This window comes from Pecten maximus, chromosome 1 (genome assembly GCF_902652985.1).
Source record: "Pecten maximus chromosome 1, xPecMax1.1, whole genome shotgun sequence".
Classification (NCBI taxonomy): domain Eukaryota; kingdom Metazoa; phylum Mollusca; class Bivalvia; order Pectinida; family Pectinidae; genus Pecten; species Pecten maximus.
Genome location: NC_047015.1, coordinates 10,746,340 through 10,768,329, shown reverse-complemented (window position 1 = coordinate 10,768,329; position 21,990 = coordinate 10,746,340). Strand labels below are relative to the sequence as shown.

General features: G+C 33.8%; 1 protein-coding gene and 1 long non-coding RNA gene across 2 annotated transcripts; one reads left to right on the top strand and one right to left on the bottom strand.

The window, feature by feature from the left end:
* Positions 1–313: 313 nt before the first annotated feature.
* On the bottom strand, positions 314–20,102 carry LOC117321773. Its single transcript, XM_033876362.1, has 10 exons — positions 20,054–20,102; positions 19,537–19,686; positions 14,828–14,980; positions 13,060–13,163; positions 11,897–11,997; positions 11,586–11,691; positions 6,734–6,874; positions 4,787–4,926; positions 3,715–3,829; positions 314–2,160 (listed from the first exon to the last, which is right to left on the bottom strand). Exons 1-10 carry the CDS (start codon positions 20,100–20,102, stop codon positions 2,014–2,016), a joined length of 1,206 nt encoding a protein of 401 aa, XP_033732253.1. The 3' UTR covers positions 314–2,013.
* LOC117324537 lies at positions 8,244–10,742 on the top strand. The gene is made up of 2 exons (XR_004532014.1): positions 8,244–8,515; positions 10,415–10,742. It is a non-coding gene; the product is annotated as an uncharacterized LOC117324537 (long non-coding RNA).
* Positions 20,103–21,990: the final 1,888 nt, after the last annotated feature.

The window sequence follows — 21,990 nt, the reverse complement described above, 5'->3', positions numbered from 1 at the left end:
CAGCACCTTTAGTTTATTATTGTGATGGACTTGTAGAAGGCATCTGACACAATTCTCCATTAGCGTCTTCTAAGTAAGATGAAGACCTACCAGATAAGTGTTGAATCATAGCATACACTTTTAGTTTCTTATCTGGATATATATACTTAATAGCAACGAACGAATTTTGCTCTGTAGATTTAGAACAAGTAACCATATATGCATTGTAGAAACTGGTAGATTGAATGATGTAAATTATCAAAATATAATTTTTCCACAGTGTAATACCAACGACATCGGTGGCAAATCTAATTTCTTTTATTAAAATGCCCGTTTATGACTGTTGAACGAAAATTATGTATTAAGAATACACACATATACTGCACCTAATATTCTTAAATTTTCAGAGCTTATGAACTCTACCAACTCTGTTTAATAAAGTTATATGATTTGTACTCAATTAATATATGTATATATGCATATGTATATTGTATTTGTAGAATGCTTTAAAAATGTTCTCTCTATACATTTTAGATTAGAATTAAATAAAGTAAATATATGCATATAGGAAAACAACAATTAAAAATGGAAGACTTATATAATCTCAACGGCAGGCTATTTCAATTGGATATCTGAGTGATTATGGACGAAGACCTATACAATTGGATATCATATTTGGAAAAAGTAAAACGTTCAAATTCTGTCTTTGCTATGATCCGCCTTCTGGGTAAAGGCAGTGAGTACATGTAATAATCTCCTCGAGGATGTAGGATCAGTAAACCTGTTAACATTCTCCCCGAGGATGTAGGATCAGTAAACGTGTTAACAGTCTCCCCGAGGATGTAGGATCAGTAAACGTGTTAACATTCTCCCGAGGATGTAGGATCAGTAAACGTGTTAACAGTCTCCCCGAGGATGTAGGATCAGTAAACGTGTTAACAGTCTCCCCGAGGATGTAGGATCAGCGTAACGTGTTAACAGTCTCCCCGAGGATGTAGGATCAATAAACGTGCTAACATTCTCCCCGAGGATGTAGGATCAGTACACGTGTTAACAGTCTCCCCGAGGATGTAGGATCAGTAAACGAGTTAACATTCTCCCGAGGATGTAGGATCAGTAAACGTGTTAACAGTCTCCCCGAGGATGTAGGATCAGTAAACGTGTTAACAGTCTCCCCGAGGATTTAGGATCAGAGTAACGTGTTAACAGTCTCCCCGAGGATGTAGGATCAATAAACGTGCTAACATTCTCCCCGAGGATGTAGGATCAGTACACGTGTTAACAGTCTCCCCGAGGATGTAGGATCAGTAAACGTGTTAACAGTCTCCCCGAGGATGTAGGATTAGTAAACGTGTTAACAGTCTCCCCGAGGTTGTAGGATCAGTAAAACGTGTAACAGTCTCCCCGAGGTTGTAGGATCAATAAACGTGTTAACAGTCTCCCCGAGGATGTAGGATCAGTAAACGTGTTAACATTCTCCCCGAGGATGTAGGATCAGTAAAACGTGTTAATAGTCTCCCCGAGGATGTAGGATCAATAAACGTGTAACAGTCTCCCCGAGGTTGTAGGATCAATAAACGTGTTAACAGTCTCCCCGAGGATGTAGGATCAATAAACGTGTTAACAGTCTCCCCGAGGATGTAGGATCAATAAACGTGTTAACAGTCTCCCCGAGGTTGTAGGATCAGTAAACGTGTTAACAGTCTCCCCGAGGTTGTAGGATCAATAAACGTGTTAACAGTCTCCCCGAGGTTGTAGGATCAATAAACGTGTTAACAGTTTCCAGTAGTTCATGATATATGTTATACACATGCTTAACACAGACAGACGGGCGGACGCACAAAGTGATTACTAGTACATGTACTACTCCTTTACTAAGTGGAGATAAATGGGTACCATTACCGAGGAACAGGAACGTAGCCACTGTAATAGATATTAAAGGACATCTGCATGAAGAGAGTGATTTAAAGAAAGAAAAATCAAAATTACAAAGTTTTTGTTATTGTTCCTAAACATATCGTCCTTACTTCGGACTTAATATGAAGTTTCCTCATTCACTTCGTCGCCGTTAGCGTCGTCAACACCACAGTAGTTGTTAGAAGATGGCATCGTTGACATTAGTTCTATGGCTTCGTCACTGGATTGTCTCCACCTTTTTATTCTGGAATTTAACGTGCAACCCTGAAACACCAAATTTAATACTGACTTTAATCGGGTAGCAATGTACAGCAAAAGTGCCCAATTATGAAGACTTAAGGCCCACGGTTTAGATATGTAAACACAACAGTCAGTTAATACTCTGTATTACCCGCATACCATTTGCAATTATACTATAGATCTAGTATTGAATGATGTGTAAACACATTTTTCTCTGTATTTCAGACCAATAAAAACCTTGGTTACCGCATCAAAAACCCTTACAAATTGTAAAATAACATTATTTTTGACCCCATCCTGTATCTTATCTTGTCTGCTACGAGCTAAAATTTGCTGCTATTAAAGCTAGCTTTTCAGTTTTTCATGTGTAGACGTACTTTCAAAATAATCCCCGAATTTTAATCTTGAACCCATTTTTAGCCGACTAGCCGATTACTTGCTGAAGCGATAATTTCCATGCTTCACATGTAGATTCACATTGCTCTCTAGTTGTGCCCATTTAATTTTGAGTCTGATTAGTTGAAACAATATGGCCGAAAAGAAGCCAGTTTTGATTTTGATGGTCTAATATTGTTATCTCTATTTCTCATAAAGTTCTTCTTAGATATTTCTTAGATTTCATATGAAGGTTTGTCTTGTTATCAGATTCTTAAGAAGAAAAGAAGACAAATGTAGAAAAATGATCAGTTTTACAAAGAACCAATAAAGATCATTCAATAGTTGGATGTCTTTTTTTGAATTTGTTTTAAAGATATGTGATGCCTATATGGACTACTTCATATTACATCAATCACATCCATAACATCTATTCTATAACAATTACAGTATACATTTTTTCTCTCAATTTTTATGCCATAACACAGGAGTTATCTGCTGAACAAAGCAAGAAGCCAAGAGGGCCTGCATCGCTCACCTGGATATTTCAGTAATATCAGGTATTTCAAATATTTTCCTACTTTTGAACTGCCTCTGCAAACATTCAGGCAGCGATTTAAATAATTTACCTCATTTCCCCTATTTGGCCCCGCCCCTCCGGTAACATATGAGCCACACCCTCCATTTATATAACATTAGATCTCCTTTGACCAATAATGCTCCAGACCAAATTTCATCAAAATCCATCCAGGCGTTCAGGACGACGGACGCTACGCCATGACATAAACTCACCGGCCCCATCTTCCATGGCCAGGCTATCGTACTTTAGTCTGCTATTTTAGGTCAATCAATCAACTCTGTTTATATGACTATGTCCACTGATTTAGGACATTTAAATTGAGAGGATTACCAGTGCACGAGACAAGAGTTACTATAATTATTTGTATGCTCTACTATCATCATTTCTACACATTCTTGTCATTATTTATTTACTAACTACTACGTTGAATATAAACAAAATTGATTCAGAAATCAAATAAACGTGGGTAAAACGTATTTTCAGTTACACTTCAGAAATAAGGTATGGGCGATTCATATTTAAGCATCAAGATAATGAATGATTTTATTTTATTTCAAAGTAATAACATCTTCTAGATTTGTATGTTTTTTTTTATGGTACATGTTAGGCAGCGTACAGTTTACCTTTTGGAAATCGAGCACATTCATCACCACCCCGCACAGCACCCCCGTGGAGGACATAATTATCAACATGATAAAAAAATGTTGATAGCCTTTGAGTGCTTCATCCAGATCTGTCCTGTTAGAAAATATGTAAACATTTGTAACAGTAATATCATAATACAAGTTGTAACGGTAATATCATAATACAAGTTGTAACGGTAATATCATAATACAAGTTGTAACGGTAATATCATAATACAAGTTGTAACGGTAATATCATAATACAAGTTGTAACGGTAATATCATAATACAAGTTGTAACGGTAATATCATAATACAAGTTGTAACGGTAATATCATAATACAAGTTCTAACGGTAATATCATAATACACGTTGTAACGGTAATATCATAATACAAGTTCTAACGGTAATATCATAATACAAGTTGTAACGGTAATATCATAATACAAGTTGTAACGGTAATATCACAATACAAGTTGTAACGGTAATATCACAATACAAGTTGTAACGGTAATATCATAATACAAGTTGTAACGGTAATATCACAATACAAGTTCTAACGGTAATATCATAATACAAGTTGTAACGGTAATATCACAATACAAGTTGTAACGGTAATATCACAATACAAGTTGTAACGGTGATATCATAATACAAGTTGTAACGGTGATATCACAATACAAGTTGTAACGGTAATATCATAATACAAGTTGTAACGGTAATATCACAATACAAGTTCTAACGGTAATATCATAATACAAGTTCTAACGGTAATATCATAATACAAGTTGTAACGGTAATATCACAATACAAGTTCTAACGGTAATATCATAATACAAGTTGTAACGGTAATATCATAATACAAGTTGTACGTATGCAAAGCCCAACAATGGCCTAATGATAAACAGCATATAATAATTGTATTATAGTCACTTAAACTGAGCAGAAAAAGGAAAATGGTAGGCTAACGGTAATATCAGAATACAATGAGAGTTCTGTTATGTTTCCACAATCTTATTCCCTTATTGTCTTTCACAACTGTCTCTTTTAACATCAAAATGTATGATACTCACACTTTTTGTCTCTTGAGTATATATCCCGTGGCAACGGAGGTACCGGAAATAGACATATTCCTCAATAAATACATCAACCCAGCCAGAGTTCCTACATGTGAGGCGGGGCTCAGTAAAAGAAGTAAACGCCACACCAATACCTACAAACACCACCAATACCTACAAACACCATAGTACTGGAAGGATAGGTTATTAGTGTCATTAACGCGGTGAGTGGCCGCTATCACGGCCTTTTGGTTAGTTTGACCCTCACATCGTAATCATGACATTATTCCAGTGCATTACAGTGATATTTAGATTTGAGGATTACAACATCAAATACATATTTGTTTATATATAACGCTGATCTATCTTTATGGCATCTCAGTGCTAAAATACGAGTTTCAAACAAGTGATGGTTGTTTATCTAACGCGAGTTAATTTTCAAATCTAGAAAATGTAGGCCCAAGTTGGTGGTTTTAATTGACAAACGGCAACAAAAAGAACAGGAGAGATATTAAAAGTAGGTCAGAGGTTAGCAAGTCAGAATTGTTGGAGGTCAGAAATGACCAATCGGTGGCTTTGAACGAGATGTGTGAACAAAGATAATATTGTCGTTATTGTATTTTTGTACTTTTAAATGTCGCCTTTATTTAATACACATTCCCTTTTGGTGCTGTCTCACTGATACATTTGTTTTTCATAATTTTGCAGTCTTCAAATACATTGCACTGTTTGGTTTTTTATCACCAGTTAAAACATATGGACTGAGTGATTATTAGTCCCCTACCGGTGAAACCGGGGGGACTATAGGTTTTGCCTGCGGCCGTCTGTCTGTCCGTCTGTCCGTCCGTCCGTCCGTCCGTCCGTCCGGTTAAAGTTTTGGTTAAAGTTTTATAATGGCACACCATTCACTTAATAATGGTATTAGGATGCTGATTCTTTGCATAGAGGTTCTTTGGGTGTGTGACATTACTTTTGTATGGTTAAAAGTGAAAAATTTATTTTCATTTTTTGAAATTTGTGCCATATTATGAACTTAACTTTTTTCTCTGTATTCTTCAGGTTAAAGTTTTGGTTAAAGTTTTATAATGGCACACCATTCACTTAATAATGGTATTAGGATGCAGATTCTTTGCATAGAGGTTCTTTGGGTGGGTGGCATTGCTTTTGTACAGTTGAAAATGATTTTTTATTTCATTTTTTGAAAAAAAATTTCCATAATATGGACTTAACTGTTTTCTCTGTATTGAATGCTTCACTGATGTGAGATTCTTTTGGAATAAAATCAGTGTACTACTATGCTGTGCTATGCAGAATTATATTTATACAAATATGTATTTCAATCCAAGGCTGCTATTACACATTTCAATTTAAATTCACTTTAGATTCTTTTGCTCTGTAGAGTAGACATACCAAAAGAATACCCGAATATCTTTTATGGGCAGGAGACATTGTTTATTCACCCCAATAGAGTTGAATTTACACATTGTTTGGAATGAACTTATTTTCATAAAATGATCATATTTCAGTTGTGGCTAAACTTTTTTTTACTCAAATTTGGCTAAAGTTTTAACTTGGGGGCACCGGTAGGGGACATGTATTGGTTTAGCAATACTCACAGAATGCTTGTTATCATAAATATATCATAGCAATACTATAATTTTGTCTGTACTCTTCACAATTTTACAATAAAGTGCACTATAACTTTATCATGTTATTCTTGTCAGAATGGTATACTATTTCTTCCAGCGAGATAAATCTTGTTTAGAATAATCACTATCTCAAAGACGCTGGATTTCTGCAGGTCCGTGGTTGTTAAATTTCATTGGGATAATATTCCGAGGCTGCCACAGTCTGACTTAGTCCGTGGTTGTTAGATTTAATGGAGACAATATTCGGCGGCTGAACCCTGTTCATCATTTTTATACATTGATATCGGGGATACTGTGACTGTAAGTAACTTACCCCAGATATTGCTACTCCTATCCCGTCTGCCAATGCTAGGATATAAACGTTGACAGCCGGACAGAATCCCAGTAATGTATAGAGCGGCACCACCCACGCTGTGGAAACGGTAAACACGATCCCATCACAGTCGATTTTCTGCTGTATTCAAAAGCATGCGCATTTATTTGTTTATTTGTACTTTAAAAGGCAGAATGAGTAATTGTCCATAATTATATGTCGAATTTTCTCACAAAATACGGGCATAACTTTTTGTTTTCACACACGATTTTATCGAAGAGCTTATTCGAAAAGACTGCATACTTCAATTTTACCTATAGATATACTTATTAACGACAAACGTTCTTAAGTCGATCGCATATACTAGTATCTTAAAGAACTTTTAACCAATGACACTACAGATTCTTCAACATCAGCCGTTTATCTCTAACTTTATTAACAACATGAGATGGGAGAGCTTGTCACTACTATTTCAATTTTCCTATTGTTAATTATCAATTAACATCCATGACAGATTAAAAACTGCTAGCGTAGAAATTGACACGTGCGATATAGATATGCCTGGTATTATCACCACACTAATTGCCATTACAAGGATGTGACATAATCTTGAATCACTTATTCAAATGGCGTCAACAAAGTAGAAGGAACATCTGGGCACCACTATTAACCATAATCATGCTCCAGGACACATTTTGTGCTCAGACTCAAATTATTTTGGTGTTGAATCCGATGTCTGAATTATTACGTTTTCAAAGATATGGAAAGAATCTCGGGAAAACGTTATTTTCGTTCTTTAGGGTTTTCTTTTTAATTGATATTTCATGTATTAAGCGAGTTTTAAGAAATATGGGCTGAGTACGATTTCATGTTTGAGTATGAGAACGGTTTCATAAGCTCTGGTGTTAGTCTGCTTGTACGCAAATGTATTCTTGAGCGAATATCAAAACGTAATACAATGAATATGTTCGAGTTAAGTTTCTTTCATTATACTTTAAGATCTTGTCCATGAATGCAATGACCGATCATGAAAAGCGGCTGGTTGGGGGACTGGTGGTTTGTTCGGAACTACAGCCCGAGAATAAAATGTTTTATTGCATTTTTGCCAATGAAATATAGAGATTTATTACATTTTTACCAGTGAAATATCAAAAATTATTCATACTATAAAAGTGATCACTAGTGAAAAATATCGCTTTTGCTGATTTGACCAATCAAATTAATTATTAGAAAATACCAAAATAATAGACCAATCAGAAAGACCGACATATATGTCAGCACCTGGACAGGGGGAACTACTTTTTTGTATGCAAACTTTCGCTGTAGGCCTAGTTAGCATACGGGGTAGGTTTTTCATTGATAAAAAATGTAATAAACAGAATATCTAACAGTGTCTTCAGTAATACCAAATATATTTCACTCGTGTGGCTAATATTTTGATATTTCTCACTCGTGCTGCGCACTCGTGAAAAATATCAAAATATTAGCCCCACTCGTGAAATATTAAACAATTAAAATGCAATTTTAATATCATTTATACATGCTAAGGAGTAAATTAAAATACATCTTGAATTATGTAGCATATATTAAATGCTTGTTATAGTCCCTATCAAAGGGTTTCATAACAGAGTGAGGGCGCAGGGTTATGGAGGTGAAAGGTCACGCGCAGTGATTTTACTATATATACCTATTACACGGTAACAGTAGCTACCCAGCCACTGAAACAGACTGCATCACTAATGGACACAAGTCAAGGTCAGTTTGTGTTTACATCATTTTAAGGTTGGAATTTATCTACTATTTGTTCTTATGCAATGGATTCCGTTGATGTATTGATTCTGGGTCATAGCTTTGTGAGAAGGTTACGAGATGATTTGACAGGTTCATGGTCAAATTTAGGTTTCGACCTTGACTCGGTTCGCGTCCATTGTGTAGGAAAAGGGGGCAGTCGGGTTCGCGACATCTCATCTATGTCTACCTCAATTTCTGAAATCCACCCTAAAGTTGTACTGTTGCAAATCGGTGGTAATGATTTGGATTCTGTGGATCACGAGGATATTAAGGATCGTTTAGCAAGTGACTTACTTTCCATAGCTCAGTGGCTTCGCGCGGGATTCGGTGTAACCCACGTTGGAATAATGCAACTTTTTTATCGTGCTAAGACAAGATCGATAGCGGTTAGTTTGTATAACAGAGGTGTAGACTTCGTTAACAGTAACATCAAATTAATGTGTGATCAGTCGGAAGGATGTTTTTATTGGAGACACAAGGGTCTGAAGACCGCAGCCTTTGTTTGCTTAAACAAAGATGGCGTACATCTTTCACCCGCGGGCCTTCGCAAGTTCAAGTACTCTGTGCGTGGGGCAATCCTGCAGGGCATACGATTGGCTAAAGGCAGCAACTCTGACCCTCGTGACCTTTCCATATAAGGTTGGTAGTACTACGGTCTATTTCGCGCATGTGCGAGATGTTGTTTACTTCCGCCCAGGGCCGTTCTTTGTGTACAAATTAAATTAGAAACTAGATCGCTTCTGTACCGTTCAGAATTGACTTAAGAGAGCAGACATGTTTATGGATAAGTCGGTATCATTTGTAAGTCTGTTTGTATTTGGATTAGTTTATTTATTATATATCGGTTTATACTCAGCTTGCTAGTTAAAATAGGTCATGAGCCTACTAACCGATTTGTTTAGTTCATTCACGGAAACGGTATTACGTTGAATTGTGCAGAATTAGGCCTAATTAAAGAACGTGGTCACTTTACATCAGAGGACATTGTCGTGCACTTATGAATGATATCTATCATATAACTAGTGATTATTAGCTTGTTAATAATTAACACATTGTCGTATGGCAAAAGCTACATTAGATTGTATATGTTACTCGAGCTTTAAACTTGTAATATTGGGTAACATGAGCTTAAGTAGAAAATGTATTACTCCTAATCAAATAACGTGATGACAATATGCTGCCCTGGGTTATTATCAGGTTTAAATAACTATGATCAAAGTTCATACGGTTTAGTACCTTGTGTCTAGTTGATCAACTTTTTGTTTATATTGTGCATCATTAATTGTTGTGCATGACTTTCTGTCCGGTTGAACAACATTTGTTTATGTTGTGCAGGACCTTGTGTCCGGTTGAACAACATTTTGGTTTATATTGTGCATAATGAATTGTTGTGCAGGACCTTGTGTCCGGTTGAACAACTTGTTGTTGATATTGTGAATAGTTAATTGTTGTGCAGGACCTTCATATGGTTGATTTTATGAATATCAACTTGTATTGCAAGTTTGTTTCAATTGTCGTTTAATAAATAAACGGCCAATTTCAATTCAATCTATGGGTTTAGTTGTTTGTCTTCTTTGGTCAACAAGCTTGTCATGTCCGAAGTCATGTATAATAAACAATTAAAATGCAATTTTAATATCATTTATACATGCTAAGGAGTAAATTAAAATACATCTTGAATTATGTAGCATATATTAAATGCTTGTTATAGTCCCTATCAAAGGGTTTCATAACAGAGTGAGGGCGCAGGGTTATGGAGGTGAAAGGTCACGCGCAGTGATTTTACTATATATACCTATTACACGGTAACAGTAGCTACCCAGCCACTGAAACAGACTGCATCACTAATGGACACAAGTCAAGGTCAGTTTGTGTTTACATCATTTTAAGGTTGGAATTTATCTACCCGCCTCCTCCCCAGCATCCTCCTTTTGTTATACTATGTTACTTGTATCAATTTTGAACATTTTATGTCAACATGATTATATCATTGAATTTCTGGATATTGTATGTGGTCAATTTTTGTAACTACCTTTACATCTAAGTTTCACACATATGAGTATTTTGTTGTAACTTAAGTTTTTAGTTTAAGGTGGCGGTTTTGTATCCCCACCTTGGACCAAAGTTCGATTCATATGGTTGATTTTATGAATATCAACTTGTATTGCAAGTTTGTTTCAATTGTCGTTTAATAAATAAACGGCCAATTTCAATTCAATCTATGGGTTTAGTTGTTTGTCTTCTTTGGTCAACAAGCTTGTCATGTCCGAAGTCATGTATAAATTTGGTATTACTGAAGACACTGTTAGATATCCTCTATGTATGACACCAATAAAACTTATATTTTCGCTGCAACGATTAGCAGTGAAAATATAAGATTTTGCAGTGAAAATGTAAGTTTTCCGTTTTTGATCAATCAGAGCGGACCTTTGTATTCACCTCGTTGAAACTTGCCGATTTTTTCAATCGAAGCGGAGATAGATAAATTGGTTATTTTGCTGTAATATTCTGACTAGTTTTTTTTACTAAATAATCACTTGACGTTAGCTATTCATGCACAGATTCTCAGATAACAGCAGAAAACGCTTACATTGCGCTGATCAGCCCTTTCAAAATGGCGCCGTCATGTTGACGTGGAGTAACGTCACAAAGAGATGACGTCATTACTGATTCCCGCACTTTTTGACAATTAATTATTTTTTCAATGTTTTTAATTTTCTTTTTAAGTTTATGAAATGCAATAAAAAGAAAATTGAATGGTTTCCCGTTAAATATAACATATATTTCACTCGTATGACAGAATATTACGAGTGCGAAGCACGAGTGAAAATATCGTAATATTCTGTCATACGAGTGAAATATATGTTATATTCAACGGGAAACAATTCAATATCCTCTATATGTTTAAAATACAATATATGACAAAAGTCCTTCTCAAAAATAACTAATCATTATATTATGTGTATTATTGCAGGTAGCAGTCATCCTTTGATTATATGGTAACAAAGCTACATTGACAAAGGAAGGCGTTGATTCTCATTCAACAAACAATGATACTTACCATTATGACACATAGGAGAGGGGTCAGTAAGACTATTAATGGTGGTAAACTGGTCACCTGGCTTGCTTCTGCCATCGTATACCCATGACGTAACTGCAAATAGTCTCTGTAAAGATATTGTTATTCATTTTACAAAACTGTGTCTTTCAAACTCACTGCTATTGTTTGTTCTTTCTAGTTATACTCCAAAGATATCAAGTTAATGATCGTGCTAATTTCATGGATGATTTTACCCTACTCCAAATCGTGTGTAATTATATCGGTTGGGGTACTAGTTTATAGTTACTATATAAGGGTATCAGTTGTCTTACGGCAGATTGGTTTGTTTAACAACCCAGCACACAGGAGTGAACGCAATGACCAGTATGTACCACCAATATGGCTCCGGTAACGCCCGTAACTCGCTCAATGTCTGAAACAAACCCAGCACAAAAGTAAAAAATAAACAAATCATTACATTTCTCTGTTACTACATGAGGCTGATAACATACACGTATATAAGTAAATACGCCGTCATAAATATTGACAAAGACACTACTCGAAACAAAAATTAATTTCTCTTGTCGTTCATATGTTAGTTTCCGGTTTAAGCGACATCTGAATAAATGTTCAAAGCTAAGACAAGATGTCTAGTCATGAATATATGTATAGTTATACAAAGTCATATTTTATGTCCTTATTGTTTTTCTCTTATTCTGTTAGAACCTTAACCACATTTAGAAACAAATAACAAAACAAAAAAATGTAAAGTACATGTCAGTAGTCATATCATGACGACACAGGAAGTATGACAAGCTTCCACTGATGACAGGGCAGTTTATCCTAAGCTTTACAGAATGCTGCTCTTCATTTCTTCGCGCATATTCCCCCATTAGGTTAAATTGCAGCTCAATATGTATTGAGACTAATGGCAACTTTGCTATACAAACAAGAACTAAAATAAAAACAGTGCAGTGGACTTTAGGTTGTAAAGAAAGTGTTCATTACTGATATGAAGCTTTATCACTTTAGGGATTTTTTCACTCAATATTCACTTCGTTGAAAGGACACACAATTCTTGCCTTTTTGTTGATGTGCATGCTTTTAAGTAGTTAATACCAAGCCAAATCAAAGCTGGAATCGAATAACAGACCATATAATTTTGTAGATCCATATTTCTTAAGGAGTCAAAATGAACCTCAATTCCACAAGTAATTGTATAGAACAATAACATATACCATCCAAAAAGTAAATACTGGCTACTATTAATGTGGTTCCAGAGTCCTATGATATCTGTAAATATTGGCTACTATTAATTTGGTTCCAGAGTCCTATGGTATCTGTAAATATTGTCTACTATTAATTTGGTTCCAGAGTCCTATGGTATCTGTAAACATTGGCTACTATTAATTTGGTTCCAGAGTCCTTTGATATCTGTAAATACTGGCTACCTTTAATTTGGTCCAAGATTCGTTTTACATCTATTAATGCCTACCAATAATTTGTTTCCAGAGTCCTTTGATATCTGCGGTGTTTGATGTTGGAGAAGAATCGTTAAACCTACAGCACACAGAACTCCAATTCCGCAGGCAACTGTTGCTGTAACCAACCAAGACAGTGAATAGTTGAGACTTGGTCTATCGTGTGATTATACATTGGTTATAATCTATGTAATGTCACAACAATATGTGTCAATCACTAATCTGTTATACATTGGTTATAATCTATGTAATGTCACAACAATATGTGTCAATCACTAATCTGTTAAACATTGATTATAATCTATGTAATGTCACAACAATATGTGTCAATCACTAATCTGTTAAACATTGATTATAATCTATGTAATGTCACAACAATATGTGTCAATCACTAATCTGTTAAACATTGATTATAATCTATGTAATGTCACAACAATATGTGTCAATCACTAATCTGTTAAACATTGATTATAACCTATGTAATGTCACAACAATATGTGTCAACCACTGATCTGTTAAACATTGGTTATAATCTATGTAATGTCACCACAATATGTGTCAATCACTAATCTGTTAAACATTGATTATAATCTATGTAATGTCACAACAATATGTGTCAATCACTAATCTGTTAAACATTGATTATAATCTATGTAATGTCACCACAATATGTGTCAATCACTAATCTGTTAAACATTGATTATAATCTATGTAATGTCACAACAATATGTGTCAATCACTAATCTGTTAAACATTGGTTATAATCTATGTAATGTCATAACAATATGTGTCAATCACTAATCTGTTAAACATTGATTATAACCTACTTTAACTACGTAATACGATATCTTCTAAACATGTAATATCACCTCCGTAATACGACATCTTCTAAACATTTAATATCACCTCCCTAATACGACATCTTCTAAACATTTAATATCACCTACGTAATACGACATCTTCTAAACATTTGATATCACCTCCGTAATACGACATCTTCTAAACATTTGATATCACCTCCGTAATACGACATCTTCTAAACATTTGATATCACCTCCGTAATACGACATCTTCTAAACATTTGATATCACCTCTGTAATACGGTATCTTCTAAACATTTGATATCACCTCCGTAATACGACATCTTCTAAACATTTGATATCACCTCCGTAATACGACATCTTCTAAACATGTAACATAACCTACGTAATACGACATCTTCTAAACATTTAATATCACCTCCACAATACCACATCTTCTAAACGTGTAATATAACCTAGTAATACCACATCTTCAACGTAACCACAAATGAAATAACTCATGCAATCTTAAGTAAGGTAACATTTAAGTTTTTGATTCGCTTTAGTAATGTTTCAGTATATTTACCTTTGATATTTTAAAAAAAAAACACACAAAAAACACAAGCTTCTCAATTATTGAATATAGGTAAAATTCACTATGTGCGTCAAAGTTGTTTTAATCATCGCTGAAATTGAAACAATCTCTTTAAGTTCTTGTTGGCCTGTATTTCCACAGTTAGTCAAATAGAATTGAGTATGACATCATCAATATTTGCTTTGTACTTTCAATATTGTCTGACAGGATAACCTTTCATCTATCTGTATATATACATCGCATGATGATATTCCGCACTTTTGCAAAAAGGTCACTCGGTTTACTGAAGGACAGTAAGAAAAAGACGTACAAAATGTACATATATATTTATTCATTGGTTTTTATTTTTTCCCTTTTCTTCCTTTGGTGTCTGAATGAACATCTTACCTGCCCATGCGGCGACTACAGGACTTACAGTCTTGGCTATGTAAGGCGTCAGGTACAAGCTTAAAGCTTGGCCGGAATATCCAAATGAACTGAACGCTAAGCCAGTAAATGTGGAGTCGGGGAAACAATGGGATACCACTCTGGCTTTAACAACTGTGGATATAAGAATAATGGAATGATAAATAATATAACATGTTATAGAGGTAAGGATAAATAATATAACATGTTATAGAGGTAAGGATAAATAATATAACATGTTATAGAGGTAAGGATAAATAATATAACATGTTATAGAGGTAAGGATAAATAATATAACATGTTATAGAGGTAAGGATAAATAATATAGCATGTTATAGAGGTAAGGATAAATAATAAAACATGTTATAGAGGTAAGGATAAATAATATAACATGTTATAGAGGTAAGGATAAATAATATAACATGTTATAGAGGTAAGGATAAATAATATAACATGTTATAGAGGTAAGGATAAATAATATAACATGTTATAGAGGTAAGGATAAATAATATAACATGTTATAGAGGTAATGATAAATAATATATACCATGTTATAGAGGTAAGGATAAATAATATAACATGTTATAGAGGTAAGGATAAATAATATAACATGTTATAGAGGTAAGGATAAACATAACAATATTTAACCAATTTCCCTAACAACTTCTAGGATACGGCTGGGTAAATTGATAGGAACAACATTAGAAAAAATATAGAAGAAAGGACCAGGAAAACAAACGTGCTGTATATTGTATATATATATATATATATATATATATATATATATATACACACACACACACAACTAACGAACAATAATATCAGTGTCATTTGGACGCCTGGAACTATTAGAAGGATCATCGTACGTGAGAATGAACCATTTAAGTGACATACAACTGTTGATGAATGAATATCATTTTGATTTAACGATACTTCATTTTCTCAAATATCAGGAGTTTTTTTCATTATTATTATATATTAAGCTTCCTAGAAATATACATAATATGCAACAAAAATATAGGCATTAATGCAGTTTCCATATCTTTAACGGTAGCAACGCAAGTCAGTTTTATCCCTGTTCAAAATGAAGTAAGAACTGGTTTGCTTAGATATCTAGTGCATTGTGGGTAAAGGACCCCTGAGCGGGCGTTAAGCAATATAATAACTTTTTTTGTTTTCATTTCCTTCATCGCCCTATCATCGGCTGAATGGGCAGTGAATAAAGAACACTTGATCATGTTGCACTCATCAAAACCTACGGTCGCCTGCCTACGCATCATACACACTTTGTATTTTTCCCATGTTGTCAGTTTTCATTCCTGATATATGTATCCCTTTAATGATTGTTCCTGGGCTTTACGAATGGTTATCATGATCTTTAGCTATTTTATATTGTATTATTACGGCGAATGGATACTGAACTACAGGATAACAAGAGACGCATGGGCCTTAATGGTCATCTGATATGCATGCAGGTAGTTCTTTTTTTTTAACATTTCAACACATCTGACCCTGTGAACCTTATTTAGGTCATTTTCACACAAGGTATTTCGGTTATTTAAAAGAAGTCATTAGAGGATGTTTGACATTTTTGACCTTTGTAACTTTGAAAGTAGGTCAAGGTCATTCATCAATTTAAACAATCTTGAAAGACCTTCACTCCAACATACAGCTGGTAGACTTTCATGACCCTGGGCCTCTTGATTATGAGAAGTTTTTTTTTAAGTTTATGACACCTGAGACGTTGAGAGCAGGTTAAGGTCATATATTTTCAACAATTTGGTAACCCTTAATCCAAAGATGCTACTGGTCCAATATCATAACTCACGACTCTGTGACCGTTGATTTGGATTTTAATTCCACCACTGTGACATTGATAACACGCGTAACTTGATAGTACTTCAAGCCTGCACGCTAATGACACAATTCCACGACCCTGTGACTATTGAATATTGAAAAAAAAGTAAGCTAAAGATTTTGACGCATTTGTCACCTCCAGAGATGGTAAAAGTCGTTTATTTGAATAAACTATGCATCACTTCACTCAAACATGCTACTTGCCCTTATCATGATCATGTGGCTCTTAGTGATCGAGAAGTCGTTGAAAGATTAACACATTTGACTATACAACCTTGAGATTGGGTTCATGTAATTCATTTTAACAAACCTTGTAACCCTTAACCTAACATGCCATTGGCCCAATATTAGATTTCTTGTCCCCTTGATTATTGACAGGAAGTCTTCAATGTTTTATCAAATTTAACCCCTGTGACCTTGATCAAGGTCATACATTTAAACAAACGTCTGGTAACTCTTTATCCCATCATGATACTGGGTAAAATGTCCTGACCCTATGTTCTTTTATCATTATTATTTTGAGAAGAATTCGTAATTGTTTCTGAACGGACGACAATACGACGCACGACGATGAACAAAACGCGATTGCAATAGGTTACTAGAGACTTTGTCTTAGTTGACCTAAACAGCGTTGATATATAGATTGATAAAGAGTGAACGTGGTAACATTTACATACAGAATGTATATAGATTGATAAAGAGTGAACGTGGTAACATTTACATACAGAATGTATATATAGATTGATAAAGAGTGAACGTGGTAACATTTACATACAGAATGTATATATAGATTGATAATGAGTGAACGTGGTAACATTTACATACGGAATGTATATATAGATTGATAATGAGTGAACGTGGTAACATTTACATACAGAATGTATATATAGATTGATAATGAGTGAACGTGGTAACATTTACATACAGAATGTATATATATAGATTAATAAAGAGTGAACGTGGTAACATTTACATACAGAATGTATATATAGATTGATAATGAGTGAACGTGGTAACATTTACATACAGAATGTATATATAGATTGATAAAGAGTGAACGTGGTAACATTTACATACAGAATGTATATATAGATTGATAATGAGTGAACGTGGTAACATTTACATACAGAATATTTATATAGATTGATAAAGAGTAAACGTGGTAACATTTACATACAGAATGTATATATAGATTGATAAAGAGTGAACGTGGTAACATTTACATACAGAATGTATATATAGATTGATAATGAGTGAACGTGGTAACATTTACATACAGAATGTATATATAGATTGATAATGAGTGAACGTGGTAACATTTACATACAGAATGTATATATAGATTAATAAAGAGTAAACGTGGTAACATTTACATACAGAATGTATATATAGATTGATAATGAGTGAACGTGGTAACATTTACATACAGAATGTATATATAGATTGATAAAGAGTGAACGTGGTAACATTTACATACATAATGTATATATAGATTAATAAAGATTGAACGTGGTAACATTTACATACATAATGTATATATAGATTAATAAAGATTGAACGTGGTAACATTTACATACATAATGTATATATAGATTAATAAAGAGTGAACGTGGTAACATTTACATACATAATGTATATATAGATTGATAATGAGTGAACATGGTAACATTTACATACAGAATGTATATATAGATTGATAATGAGTGAACGTGGTAACATTTGCACACAGAATGTATATATAAAATAATAAAGAGTGTACGTGGTAACATTTACATACAGAAAGTTTATATAGATTGATAATGAGTGAACGTGGTAACATTTACATACAGAATGTATATATAGATTGATAATGAGTGAACGTGGTAACTTTTGCACACAGAATGTATATATAAAATAATAAATATTGAACGTGGTAACATTTACATACAGAATGTATATATAGATTGATAAATATTGAACGTGGTAACATTTACATACAGAATGTATATATAGATTGATAAATATTGAACGTGGTAACATTTACATACAGAATGTATATATAGATTGATAAATATTGAACGTGGTAACATTTACATACAGAATGTATATATAGATTGATAATGAGTGAACGTGATAACATTTACACACAGAATGTATATATAGATTGATAATGAGTGAACGTGGTAACATTTACATACAGAATGTATATATAGATTGATAATGAGTGAACGTGATAACATTTACATACAGAATGTATATATAAAATAATAAAGAGTGTACGTGGTAACATTTACATACAGAATGTATATATAGATTGATAATGAGTGAACGTGGTAACATTTACATACAGAATGTATATATAGATTGATAAAGAGTGAACGTGGTAACATTTACATACAGAATGTATATATAGATTGATAAAGAGTGAACGTGGTAACATTTACATACAGAATATATATATAGATTGATAATGAGTGAACGTGGTAACATTTACACACAGAATGTATATATAAAATAATAAAGAGTGTACGTGGTAACATTTACACACAGAATGTATATATAAAATAATAAAGAGTGTACGTGGTAACATTTACATACAGAATGTATATATAGATTGATAAAGATTGAAAGTGGTAACATTTACACACAGAATGTATATATAGATTAATAAAGAGTGAACGTGGTAACATTTACATACAGAATGTATATATATATAGATTAATAAAGAGTGAACGTGGTAACATTTACACACAGAATGTATATATAGATTGATAATGAGTGAACGTGGTAACATTTACATACAGAATGTATATATAGATTGATAAAGCTGACAGACACCAGACGTCGACACCTACAACGTAGTGATCCGTCTGCAAACGCTAATATTCCATACCCCACCACCATCATCATGTACGTGGCCATAGTCACTGGAGCACGAGACATGACTGCCACAGCAAACAGGACTGAACCGAGCAGTGGTATCGTACTAAATAGAATCGCAGAACCTAGAACAAACAATTTACATACTAAAGTATACTGTCTACATAATATATATAGTCGTTAGTCAAGATAAACACGGTGATCAGAAATATGTGGATACACATCATCAATTCGACCATTATTGTCATGAGTAGGTTCATTCGATGCCGTTAGGATCTATGTTTTGTTACAATTATCACATAGTATTTGGTCTAATACTAACAACCATTGTCATCATTATTAGAGTATGTTGGTCTAATACTAACAACCATTGTCATCATTATTAGAGTATGTTGGTCTATACTAACAACCATTGTCATCATTATTAGAGCATGTTGGTCTAATACTAACAACCATTGTCATCATTATTAGAGTATGTTGGTCTATACTTACAACCATTGTCATCATTATTAGAGTGTGTAGGTCTAATACTTACAACCATTGTCATCATTAATAGAGTATGTTGGTCTATACTTACAACCATTGTCATCATTATTAGAGTATGTTGGTATATACTAACAACCTTTATCATCATTAGTAGAGTATGTTGGTCTAATAATAACAACCATTGTCATCATTAGTAGAATATGTTGGTCTATACTAACAACCATTGTCATCATTAGTAGAATATGTTGGTCTATACTAACAACCATTGTCATCATTAGTAGAATATGTTGGTCTATACTAACAACCATTGTCATCATTATTAGAGTGTGTTGGTCTATACTAACAACCATTGTCATCATTATTAGAGTGTGTTGGTCTAATACTAACAACCATTGTCATCATTCTTAGAGTGTGTTGGTCTAATACTAACAACCATTGTCATCATTATTAGAAAATGTTGGTCTATACTAACAACCATTATCATCATTAATAGATTGTGTTGGTCTAATACTAACAACCATTTTCATCATTATTAGAGTATGTTGGTCTATACATACAACCATTGTCATCATTAATAGAGTATGTTGGTTTCGTATTTGTAGTACTTACGTCCATTTCCAAGTTTATCGATTAAGAATCCTAACGGCAAACACAAGGCGGAGGACCTGATAACAGTCACATGGAAGCGGAAATGTGAGCATTATGGACCCTTTAATCATACACATGGCCACAAAAACAGTGAAAAATCAAAGTACTGGAAGTACTGTAAACGAATATCATTATTTAATACAAAAACAATAATCTTTTCAGTTTAAAGATGATAAATTGGTTGATATAGATTTATGAATTAACTGCAAATAATGTGAAACATTCGGAGCCGTTTTTATATGATTGTATACATGTTTCAATGAAATTTGAAGTAAGCTGATCTATCTTGATTGGATAAAAATGGAATGTGTTATTTTTTCGGGAAAATCTCATCGGTTATGGTACAGTCGGACATCTGTGACCTCATTTATGCCAACTTTCCAATATGCAATAAATTTAAGCTAGTTCCATCGTTAGTAAGGCCTGTTTCAACTTATCATGCTGGCACGTGTAAAAACAAATTGACAGCAAAACGAGAGCTGTTAATAAAGCCTGAATGAATAAGGAATATATCGTATTGGAACTGTAGTAACTACTCAAACATGTATGGCACTTCAAAATAATCATAATATTTGAGCAGTAAACAAATAGTGTACATTTACATCATTGGACATGTATATTCTTGTCTTTGCCGACATAAGAACATGCTATATAATTGTTCATTTGTTACATACATTGTAAGCATTTTAAACACAACTGTCAACCACGCGTTTCCATAAATATTAATAAATATTTGAATACTGCCTTAATTATCTGTCACTTCGATTGTAAAGCCCATGCCAAAGTCCTGCAAGAATCGGCCAATCAAATTGGTTCAACTTTCGATTTCCTTATCCTTTCAGTTACCTCCCTTAAAACAGTAAAAGATAAGTATCGGCTACAAATAGCAACCCCGTGCAAATACCAACAAGAAATTATCATTTGTGTTTGATTTATTGGTCGTATTCGTCAAAAGAAAATGGTATTTGGAAACTGGATACAATGTATCGTCTCGAATGCCGTTTTTGATATATTTTTTCTCTCTTAATTACTGAAATACACACCTTGTTGATAATGATGTAACATTCTAGTTAATGTATTTTACATATCAAAGTAATATCGTGGACTTATTTGTAGATCGATGTTATGATGTCAGCCATTTTAGAATGAACATGGAAGGACGAAAATATCAAAACATACGGATGCACTTGCGCAATCTTTGTTTACTTATGTACCAGATATATTGACCAGGAGTTAATTTGCAAAGTTAAGGTTCATTTTGTCTTCACATTTCACTAGCGTTATGCATTCCTATT